At 53.1% G+C, this 11,391-nt stretch overlaps 1 protein-coding gene across 1 annotated transcript; it reads right to left on the bottom strand.

The window, feature by feature from the left end:
- Positions 1–1,225: 1,225 nt before the first annotated feature.
- Positions 1,226–10,896, bottom strand: LOC117970538 (beta-secretase 1-like). The gene is made up of 9 exons (XM_059009878.1): positions 9,939–10,896; positions 7,538–7,626; positions 6,491–6,707; positions 6,086–6,223; positions 5,817–5,951; positions 5,197–5,298; positions 4,815–4,964; positions 4,163–4,334; positions 1,226–1,592 (listed from the first exon to the last, which is right to left on the bottom strand). The coding sequence occupies exons 1-9, from the start codon at positions 10,260–10,262 to the stop codon at positions 1,351–1,353; spliced, it is 1,569 nt and encodes a 522-aa protein (XP_058865861.1). The 5' UTR covers positions 10,263–10,896; the 3' UTR covers positions 1,226–1,350.
- Positions 10,897–11,391: the final 495 nt, after the last annotated feature.

Genomic DNA, 11,391 nt, shown 5'->3' with positions numbered 1-11,391 from the left:
TTTGAATCGGGGGTCCGGGTTTCTCCAGGGTGGTTCTGTTTGAATCGGGGGTCCGGGTTTGTCTCCAGTGGTTCTGTTTGAATCGGGGCTCCGGGTTTGTCTCCAGGGTGGTTCTGTTTGAATCGGGGCTCCGGGTTTGGTCTCCAGGGTGGTTCTGTTTGAATCGGGGGTCCGGGTTTCTCCAGGGTGGTTCTGTTTGAATCGGGGGTCCGGGTTTGTCTCCAGTGGTTCTGTTTGAATCGGGGGTCCGGGTTTGTCTCCAGGGTGGTTCTGTTTGAATCGGGGGTCCGGGTTTGTCTCCAGTGGTTCTGTTTGAATCGGGGGTCCGGGTTTGTCTCCAGTGGTTCTGTTTGAATCGGGGCTCCGGGTTTGTCTCCAGTGGTTCTGTTTGAATCGGGGGTCTGGGTTTCTCCAGGGTGGTTCTGTTTGAATCGGGGGTCCGGGTTTGTCTCCAGGGTGGTTCTGTTTGAATCGGGGGTCCGGGTTTCTCCAGGGTGGTTCTGTTTGAATCGGGGGGTCCGGGTTTCTCCAGGGTGGTTCTGTTTGAATCGGGGGGTTTGGGTTTCTCCAGGGTGGTTCTGTTTGAATCGGGGGTCCGGGTTTGTCTCCAGTGGTTCTGTTTGAATCGGGGGTCCGGGTTTCTCCAGGGTGGTTCTGTTTGAATCGGGGGGTCCGGGTTTCTCCAGGGTGGTTCTGTTTGAATCAGGGGGTCTGGGTTTCTCCAGGGTGGTTCTGTTGAAATCGGGGGTCCGGGGTTTCTCCAGGGTGGTTCTGTTTGAATCGGGGGTCCGGGTTTGTCTCCAGTGGTTCTGTTTGAATCGGGGATCCAGGTTTCTCTCCAGGGTGGTTCTGTTTGAATCGGGGGTCCGGGTTTCTCCAGGGTGGTTCTGTTTGAATCGGGGGTCCGGGTTTCTCCAGGGTGGTTCTGTTTGAATCGGGGGTCCAGGTTTCTCCAGGGTGGTTCTGTTTGAATCGGGGGTCCGGGTTTGTCTCCAGTGGTTCTGTTTGAATCGGGGGTCCGGGTTTCTCCAGGGTGGTTCTGTTTGAATCGGGGGTCCGGGTTTGTCTCCAGTGGTTCTGTTTGAATCGGGGGTCCGGGTTTCTCCAGGGTGGTTCTGTTTGAATCGGGGGTCCGGGTTTCTCCAGGGTGGTTCTGTTTGAATCGGGGGTCCAGGTTTCTCCAGGGTGGTTCTGTTTGAATCGGGGGTCCGGGTTTGTCTCCAGTGGTTCTGTTTGAATCGGGGGTCTGGGTTTCTCCAGGGTGGTTCTGTTTGAATCGGGGCTCCGGGTTTGTCTCCAGGGTGGTTCTGTTTGAATCGGGGGTCCGGGTTTCTCTCCAGTGGTTTTTCTTTATTTGAGCAGTGAGATGTCGTCTGCGAAGTCTCCCCCTGGGCGGCGCAGGCAGCGGAAGCAGCGCCACTGGAACACCATGAGGCACAGCGGCAGCATGAACAGGCCGCACACCGCCGCCATCACGTACGCGATCGTCATCAGCGTCGACTCGTCCGTCTGCGGGATATTGTACCCACAATCCTCCATGTCCCCGAACAGGAAGGGGCCCTCCACCGTCGCCGTGCGGAACTCGTCGTGCACTGGGGAGGGATAGAGGCGTTATACAAGGAGAGGCAGTGTGCAGGGAGGAGAGAGGGGCTACACAGGAAGGAGGGTGTGGCTGCGGGTCAAGGCTGGCACATACGGTACTTGAGTCTTGCGACTGTCGCTCAGGGCCGCTTGTCCTGGGACTCCTGGACTACCTTTATTGTAATTTGTTGGTCTTGTCGCATGACTGTCTCACGATAGTTGAAAGACTCAGTTGCCGTCTCAGTACCTGACTTGCAGTCTGACTGTGGGAGAGTATTGGGGTTGGGGAGGGTTGGAGGGGGAGAGGGTTGAGGAGATGGTTGGGGAGGGATGGAGGGGGAGAGGATTGAGGAGATGGTTGTGGAGGGTTGGAGGGGGAGAGGGTTGAGGAGATGGTTGGAGGGGGAGAGGGTTGAGGAGATGGTTGGAGGGGGAGAGGGTTGAGGAGATGGTTGGAGGGGGAGAGGGTTGAGGAGATGGTTGAGGAGGGTTGGAGGGGGAGAGGGTTGAGGAGATGGTTGGAGGGGGAGAGGGTTGAGGAGATGGTTGGATGGGGAGAGGGTTGAGGAGATGGTTGGAGGGGGAGAGGGTTGAGGAGATGGTTGGAGGGGGAGAGGGTTGAGGAGATGGTTGGGGAGGGTCGGAGGGGGAGAGGGTTGGAGTGTTGGTGTTGGGAGAGGATAGGGGACAGGGTTGTGGTTGGGGAGAGGTGGGGAGAGCTTTGGGGTTGGAGAGAGGGTTAGTGTTGGGGTTGGGGAGAGGTTTGGGGTTGGAGAGAGGGTTAGTGTTGGGGTTGGGGAGAGGTTTGCGGTTGGGGAGAGGGTTAGTGTTGGGGTTGGGGAGAGGGTTAGTGTTGGGGTTGGGGAGAGGGTTAGTGTTGGGGTTGGGGAGAGCTTTGGGGTTGGAGAGAGGGTTAGTGTTGGGGTTGGGGAGAGGTTTGGGGTTGGAGAGAGGGTTAGTGTTGGGGTTGGGGAGAGGTTTGGGGTTGGAGAGAGGGTTAGTGTTGGGGTTGGGGAGAGGGTTAGTGTTGGGGTTGGGGAGAGGGTTAGTGTTGGGGTTGGGGAGAGCTTTGGGGTTGGAGAGAGGGTTCGTGTTGGGGTTGGGGAGAGGTTTGGGGTTGGGGAGAGGGTTAGTGTTGGGGTTGGGGAGAGGTTTGGGGTTGGAGAGAGGGTTAGTGTTGGGGTTGGGGAGAGGTTTGGGGTTGGGGAGAGGGTTAGTGTTGGGGTTGGAGAGAGGGTTAGTGTTGGGGTTGGAGAGAGGGTTAGTGTTGGGGTTGGGGAGAGATTTGGGGTTGGGGAGAGGGTTAGTGTTGGGGTTGGGGAGAGGTTTGGGGTTGGGGAGAGGGTTAGTGTTGGGGTTGGGGAGAGGGTTAGTGTTGGGGTTGGGGAGAGCTTTGGGGTTGGAGAGAGGGTTCGTGTTGGGGTTGGGGAGAGGTTTGGGGTTGGGGAGAGGGTTAGTGTTGGGGTTGGGGAGAGGTTTGGGGTTGGAGAGAGGGTTAGTGTTGGGGTTGGGGAGAGGTTTGGGGTTGGGGAGAGGGTTAGTGTTGGGGTTGGAGAGAGGGTTAGTGTTGGGGTTGGAGAGAGGGTTAGTGTTGGGGTTGGGGAGAGATTTGGGGTTGGGGAGAGGGTTAGTGTTGGGGTTGGGGAGAGGTTTGGGATTGGAGAGAGGGTTAGTGTTGGGGTTGGGGAGAGGGTTAGTGTTGGGGTTGGGGAGAGGGTTAGTGTTGGGGTTGGGGAGAGCTTTGGGGTTGGAGAGAGGGTTAGTGTTGGGGTTGGGGAGAGGTTTGGGGTTGGGGAGAGGGTTAGTGTTGGGGTTGGGGAGAGGGTTAGTGTTGGGGAGAGGTTTGGGGTTGGAGAGAGGGTTAGTGTTGGGGTTGGGGAGAGGTTTGGGGTTGGAGAGAGGGTTAGTGTTGGGGTTGGGGAGAGGTTTGGGGTTGGGGAGAGGGTTAGTGTTGGGGTTGGGGAGAGGGTTAGTGTTGGGGTTGGAGAGAGGGTTAGTGTTGGGGTTGGGGAGAGGGTTAGTGTTGGGGTTGGGGAGAGGTTTGGGGTTGGAGAGAGGGTTAGTGATGGGGTTGGGGAGAGGTTTGGGGTTGGGGAGAGGGTTAGTGTTGGGGTTGGGGAGAGGTTTGGGGTTGGAGAGAGGGTTAGTGTTGGGGTTGGGGAGAGGTTTGGGGTTGGGGAGAGGGTTAGTGTTGGGGTTGGAGAGAGGGTTAGTGTTGGGGTTGGGGAGAGGGTTAGTGTTGGGGTTGGGGAGAGGTTTGGGGTTGGGGAGAGGGTTAGTGTTGGGGTTGGAGAGAGGGTTAGTGTTGGGGTTGGGGAGAGGGTTAGTGTTGGGGTTGGGGAGAGGTTTGGGGTTGGAGAGAGGGTTAGTGTTGGGGTTGGGGAGAGGGTTAGTGTTGGGGTTGGGGAGAGGTTTGGGGTTGGGGAGAGGGTTAGTGTTGGGGTTGGAGAGAGGGTTAGTGTTGGGGTTGGTGAGAGGTTTGGGGTTGGAGAGAGGGTTAGTGTTGGGGTTGGGGAGAGGTTTGGGGTTGGAGAGAGGGTTAGTTTTGGGGTTGGGGAGAGGGTTAGTTTTGGGGTCTCACCGTGGCAGGTGCTCACAGCGAAGCCGATCCTCTTGTGGGCGCGGTCAAACACCACGTAGAACCCCTCCATGATGACGGCGCCCATCACTGTGCCCGTGCTGGACTGCGAGATTGCAAACTTGTAACAGTCATCCTGAGAGGTGGCCACATCCTCCACTGGCCGCAGGTATTGCTGAGGGAGGGAGGGAGTCAGGGGTTAGGAACTGAACACATCCTGAACCTCAACACACGATCCAATCGGAAGTCAGGTAAAGCAATAGAAACACATCAAGTCAAGCAGACGGTTCGGCCGGTGCCTCCAGCATACTGCTCTCAAGATCCTCAGTGGACCAGAGAACAGAAACGGATGCACGCTGTCTGAGTGAGTGGCCGTGTCACGAAAAACTGAATGCGACACACGGTACACTGAATCTAGTGGAGTCGAGGATGCTGGAGAAGGCACTTGCTGAAACCTCTGTCTACTTGACCTAAAGTTTTTATAGTTTTACCTACAGTAGAAATTTAACAACTGAAAAAACCATGGAGCTGGTTCCCCTTGTTTAGCATGCTGCTTGGAGATCCTCAATTCTCCAGTTAGTTAGTTAGTTAGTTAGTTAGGGTTGGTTAGTTAGTTGGTTGGTTAATCAGATCATTGGTCAGCTGGTTGACTGACCTGAGGCAGGATTGTGATTCTGAAGGACTGGTTGGTCGACTCGCCCATCAGATACAGGGATATGACTGGGAAGATGTGCCAGGGCGTGGTGCCAACCTGCCAGCAGACCAGCTGCTCCCCCAGCCAGAAACCATCCGGGAACTTCTCTGTCTGCAGAGAGGGGAAATACAAAGCCATCGATAAACACGCCTGCAGCCTTACACACTGCTACATGTGGGCGTAATGAAACAAAACTACCAGCGTCGAGAATTCACTTCTACGTTTGGAAACACGTATTCCACCTTCCTCTCTGTAACCATTTGATTTTGGGAGTCGGTCTGCGTGCATTGTTAGAGGCACAGATCTGTGTCAGCAGCCTTGTTGTCTGATCACTGGTACTCACAGAGGAAGCAGCTTTGATGGCCTTGACGGCAGACTGGAACACCTTCCTGGGCAGACGCAGGTTTGTGGTGCCGCTGTCGACGATGCTCTTGTCATAGTTATACTGAGAGAACGAGAGGAGGGAAGGGAGAAGGGAGAGAGAGAGGCTTAGAAATCGGGAGTGCAATACAACTGCACACTTTTACACCAGGCCTGACCCTGCTGCTGCTGCGTAGAATGCAGAGTGGTGTCAGTGTGTCGGGGTGCAGGGTGGTGTCAGTGTGTCGGGGTGCAGCGTGGTGTCAGTGTGTCGGGGTGCAGTGTGTCGGGGTGCAGCGTGGTGTCAGGGTGTCGGGGTGCAGGGTGTCAGGGTGCAGCGTGGTGTCAGGGTGCAGGGTGTCAGGGTGCGGGGTGTCGGGGTGCAGGGTGTTGGTGTCTGTGTTGGGGTGCAGGGTGTCGGGGTGCAGGGTGTCGGGGTGCGGGGTGTTGGTGTCTGTGTTGGGGTGCAGGGTGTCGGGGTGCAGCGTGGTGTCAGTGTGTCAGGGTGCAGTGTGTCGGGGTGCAGGGTGCAGGGGTCTGTGTTGGGGTGCAGGGTGTCGGGGTGCAGTTTGTTTTGTCAGTGTTTTGGGGTGTCCTCCGTACCTCTTTGCAGTCCATCTTCAGGTCCTGTCCGTTGATCTCAATCTTCACGATGATGACCTCATAGTACCACTCCTTCCTGATTGGTGTGTACCAGATGCTGCCGATGTGGAGGGAGGGGTCAGTGCCGCCAATGATCTGCAAGGAGCCGGGGTGAAAGGTGAAGTCCGGTAATATAGATCTTCATCTTCATCAATATCAACAACTAGACAGCTTCCCATCCCCACAGCTCGAACCTCCGGTCTGCCTCCTCCCCACCCCCCTCTCCTCACCATGCTGCCCCCCACAGACGCGGTGGTCTCGGACTCGTTGAGGAGGAGGCCGGCTCCACAGAGCTGCAGAGAGAAGAGGTTCGGGACGCGGGTCTGCTTTACCAAGGAGTCGAAGAAGGGCTCCAGAGTCTCATCAGGCTGAGAGGAGGAGAGAGAGAAGGAGAGGGAGGGAGGGAGGGAGGGAGGGAGAGAACAAACACGAAGACTGAAGAGTAGGAAACAGCACAGGGCAATCAAGACTGTTTATAAAATCAATAACATGAAAAACACAGCAGCACAAAAGCACTGCTTCTGATTCATCAGCATGACCAAACACACTGCAGCGATGGAGAGGCCAGCCCCAGAATGCCCTGAGGAATGTGCTCTCCTCTCCTCTCCTTCTCCTCTCCTCCCCTCCCCTCTCACCCTGGCTATCTCGGCGTATGCCAGCCCCAGAATGCCCTCCCAGTTGGATCCATTGATGAAGAACTTGTCTGACTGCGTGATGGCGGCGATGTTGGCTCGCACCGTGACGCTGGGCCCGTGAGGGATGGAGACGAGGTCCGTGCCGAGCTGCCCCTCCCATTTCCCCTGTGTGTACGGGACATAGACGCTCCTGCGCAGGTCCCGGTACGTGCTGGAGCTGCGAGAGAGAAGGACAGTCAACACAGCAACACAGCAGGGAGGGCACGAGAGCAGCAACACAGCAGGGAGGGCACGAGAGCAGCAACACAGCAGGGAGGGCACGAGAGCAGCAACACAGCAGGGAGGGCACGAGAGCAGCAACACAGCAGGGAGGGCACGAGAGCAGCAACACAGCAGGGCTTTACACAAAGGGAGTTGATACAGCCGCCATATAAAGTTAGTGCATGTTTAGTTTGCCGCACAGCAGATCCTGCTGGAGGCAGAAAGACACAGGCAGAGGTGAGGGAGAGCTGGCATTGCTGATCCAGTGCTGTCTGCTGTGCTGCCATGGAGATGGAGCCCTGCACAGGGAGCAGAGAGGCAGCGAGGGACGTGCTTCACCCACAACACACCACCCTGAACGCTTACAAGGCGAGGTCTGGAGGAGACTTTTATTGCCCTTAACCCTGTTTGTTTTGCCATGCTCTCACTATGGGTCTGCTTTCAAAAGCATTTGACCCCAAAAGTGTAAATGACCGAATAAAAAAAAATAATTAAGAAAATACACTTTTTACAATTATAAAAATTAGACGTCTAGACAAAACACCTGTCAGTTTCATTTCGTTCAGTGTTTATAAATGTAGCGCTCTTCAGTGTTTGAATGAGAGATAAACAACCTAACTCCTATCAAACAAATGCACCGGCCAGGGCTGCACAGTCCGGTCCGCGAGGTCCAGAGAGTAAACGAATTGAAGAGGAGGAATGCAGACTTCAGGACCTGTAGGACTGGAACAGTGCAGCCCTGCCCCACGCTGTGTGACCCGCACACCGCAGAGAGAGGACACTCACAGCTCCCGACGGTAGAACCTCCTGAGGAAAGGGTGCGGCGCAGCGCCCACCGCGAAGTTACTGCTCCCCGTGTCAACCAGGATATTGAGCTGCACAGAGGAGAGAGCACAGCAGGTTACACAGACCGAGAGCATCTGCACCCTCCCACTGTCAACACGCTTATGGCAACAGAAGTCAGCGTATTAAGGAGAACTCCACATAGTAATTAAGCTCATTTTGCGGTAAGTCTGCTTGAAATGATCGGGAGCAGGAGTTTGACGTTAAATAGATTGTTCCAGCCTTGCTTTTCCGAATGAGGGCACTGCTGGGAGAGGAAGGGATGGCAGGAGTTTCTAAACCTGCCTGCTTAGCCATCACTCCTTCAAATCCCAACTTTTATTAGAGCCTTAGGAATACTTCCTGAGAGAAACCTGAACGCAGACGCTCCTCTGCAGCTCGTTTTCAATGTCCGAATGTTTGTCCTTGAATTTATGACGTCTAAATGCAGCCCTGTTGAGTGTTTAAGAGTTACAGACGGACGTTGAGCGCACCAGCCCCACACGCTGCACAGCGAGGGCTGGGAGGGGAGACAGGAAGTCTTCAAAGGACGCGTGAATAATTCATCAGCTTTCTCCTGGAAACCTGACCCGAGGAAGCCAACGAGCGGCCTGACACTGCGCAATGTGAGGAGCAGGAGAGAGAGAGAGAGAGAGAGAGAGAGAGACACAGAGACAGAGAGACAGAGAGACAGAGACAGAGAGAGAGAGAGAGAGAGAGAGAGAGAGAGAGCGCACAGAGGAGAGACACGCTCAGCACTGCTCTGCGACCCCACTGAATCAGGGTAGAGCTGCTGGGATGAAAACTCCCATTGCACACCTGAGCTTGTTACCAGCACACTGGCTAATCAAGCTGGTATGTGTGTGTATGAGGGGGGGTCTGTGTGAGTCGTGTGTGTGTGAGGGGGGGTCTGTGTGAGTCGTGTGTGTTACAGGGGGGGTCTGTGTGAGTCGTGTGTGTGAGGGGGGGTCTGTGTGAGTCGTGTGTGTTACAGGGGGGGTCTGTGTGAGTCGTGTGTGTGAGGGGGGGGTCTGTGTGAGTCGTGTGTGTGAGGGGGGGTCTGTGTGAGTCGTGTGTGTTACAGGGGGGGTCTGTGTGAGTCGTGTGCGTTACAGGGGGGGTCTGTGTGAGTCGTGTGTGTGAGGGGGGGTCTGTGTGAATCGTGTGTGTTACAGGGGGGTCTGTGTGAGTCGTGTGTGTGAGGGGGGGGTCTGTGTGAGTCGTGTGTGAGGGGGGGTCTGTGTGAGTCGTGTGTGTTACAGGGGGGGTCTGTGCCAGTCCTGACTGTCCAGCACAATACAACCCTTTCAGGCTCCGGCACGCTCGCCTCCTTCCTCACTGCCACCACTGCCTGCATTGTTTCAACTCTGCCCCCTCTCCAGAGATCCATTCCAGTCCAGGTCTTTATACCAAGCAGGTGCTAAACTAGTTCACTGATCCTGCTCAGGGTCAGTTACCCAATGCAGGACCGGATGGGGACTCAAACCCAGACACAGTGGTTTAAGAGCCCCCTTCACAAGCCCAGGGTCCTGCCTGCTGAACCCCAGGGCTCTCCGTGGGGTTCAGCGGGGTCCCTGTACCTGCACTACAGGACTGCCGCCAAACAACAAAGACTGAGAAATCCAACAAGACTACAGAGGAAACGTACGGAAAGACATTGCTGTGGACTTGGGCATGAATGATATGTCTTATAAAACCTAACAGGATGAACTGATAGCATACAGAATCACGTGGGGTTTGTGCAGCACAGGTTATTACAAGCACATACTTTTTTTATTTCAATTGTAAAGAAACAATGGCCTCACCTGGAGACGCATATCAGAGAAGGAAGTGTGGCAGGTAGAGCGGTCAGGGCTTAGCAATCACAAGAGAGGGGCAGTACATGAACGTGATGCCATTCCTGGCTGCACACACACAGAGTAGACGGTCATTATGGTAAAGGATTTTCGGGAGCCCATTGCTAGCTTCCCAACTTTTAGATACATTACACACGCTGAATGCTTGAAATAAAATATTGGTCACATGGTTTTTATGACAACTGTATCCAGTTGTGTAATTATGTACTGCGTTTTGAAGGCATTACAAGCACGATATTAACGCATCTAGTGTGCAAGAGACTGACTTTTTTTTCAGATGACGGCAGACTCCTGGCTCCTGATTTTTCAAAGATACCCTTCTTAATGAAGCTGGTTGTGAAACCCAGAGCGAGGCGAGGGAGTTTCAAGCGCTCGGAGGACCACCCCGATGGTAAACCATGCGATTTGGACATTTTGGATTTTTGGTTGGTAATAACAGATTTAAGATTAAAAAGCCAGGGTGCTCTTGGGTCTCAATGGAAGCGCATTGCACTTGAAGGCAGACTCACCTTTTGCGGGGGGGACCCCACTGTCATTTCCACGTAGTAGCCCTGCCCCGACTTCCCCCTCAAGTTGTCAATCATCTCCACAAAATTGATGTTCTGCAGAAAGCTGTCCGCGTCTCGAGCCGACCTGGGGACCCTGGCGCGCGGCGGCGGAGGAGCGCCGAATTCCACATCCTGGATACCGTTGCGAAGAGGCACCCGGATACCGACATGCCCGTCTCTCCCGCTACCATAACCAATATTATCATTATCCTTATTATCGGGTTCAAACAACTCCACGACCGTCCAGGAAAGCAGCAGCCACGGCAGAAGCTGAAGATCCATCATTATTATTATTATTATTATTATTATTATTATTATTATTATTAATATTATTATTATTATTATTATTATTAATTGTATACTGAAATGATGTGTGTTTCTTTGGTGTCTGTTAGTTATTTACTAACCCCATAGATCACACGTTTAATGTATTTCACTAAAACACATAGAGATGTACTGGCTGGTGATGAAGACGGTTCCGATGATAAATAACGGTTTATAAATGATTACTAGAGTTCTGCATCCCCAGTTTCAAAATCGATGCATGCCACTTTAGATTAATTATAACAGATACCGCTGGTGATATCAATCTTCATCCGATGCCGTTTCACGGTTATATTTTACCTTGTGTGTGTGTGTGTGTGTGTGTTTTTTTCTAGCAACAAAGCAGAGAAAATCGAAGACATCGTCCCAGTGTTAAAGTCCTGCAAACGGGAATGCGGTCCAGCAGATGTGTCATGCAATGGAGGTCCTGCCTGGTGTTTTCATGGCGTCCTGATACCCCTCATCACAGCCCTCAGTTTGCCATTCCTCCTCCATCCTCCGCATCAGCCTCGCTGCTGCCCGTCCGCCCCGGAGCTGCAGGCGACCTTCCAACAGGAAGACCCCGCTGAGCATGACGGGAATATGAGTTTCTGTGTGTTGTAGTCCCTCCCCGCTATTACTGTGCATCAAACGTATTATATTATATTATATTATATTAACCCACTGAGCGCATTGTCCTCGTTTGAGGGCAGGCTGCCTTGTCTCTTTAACTCGATTGCGATGATAATTGTATCTAATTGTGTTAAACGCAAAAGTCTAAATGTAACGTATCAAATTACATAATACAGCTCGTGTTCCGATTTCTTCTTTTATTTTTTTAAAGAAAAAGTTATTTTGGTGCTTAATGTGTTCATATTAATATCAATATTATTACTGTTGTAATTAATAATGTAGCGCAGTAATAACTATCAGTGTTCTATGATATTAATAACGATAATATTATAACGTTTATAGTGTGACTATATCACTTACATTGTTTCTGTAAAGTGTATTTTAGAAAAGACACAAGAGATAAAGCCAGTGTTATGTCTGCATTTACAGGATATTTCAATATAAAATATAAATAAAGTCTTTCAGGGTAAGAAGAGGA

The sequence above is a fragment of the Acipenser ruthenus genome, chromosome 39 (genome assembly GCF_902713425.1).
Source record: "Acipenser ruthenus chromosome 39, fAciRut3.2 maternal haplotype, whole genome shotgun sequence".
Lineage (NCBI taxonomy): Eukaryota > Metazoa > Chordata > Actinopteri > Acipenseriformes > Acipenseridae > Acipenser > Acipenser ruthenus.
This window is presented reverse-complemented; position numbering and strand designations above follow the sequence as displayed.

Excerpts from the sequence above, each read along its gene's own strand:
- LOC117970538 (XM_059009878.1), bottom strand. The coding sequence starts at position 10,262 with ATGATGGATCTTCAGCTTCTGCCGTGGCTGCTGCTTTCCTGGACGGTC. Across the intron at positions 7,627-9,938 it reads TGGGGTCCCCCCCGCAAAAG|CTCAATATCCTGGTTGACAC; the intron begins GTGAGTCTGCCT and ends TCCTCTGTGCAG. Across the intron at positions 5,299-5,816 it reads TGAAGATGGACTGCAAAGAG|TATAACTATGACAAGAGCAT; the intron begins GTACGGAGGACA and ends TCGTTCTCTCAG.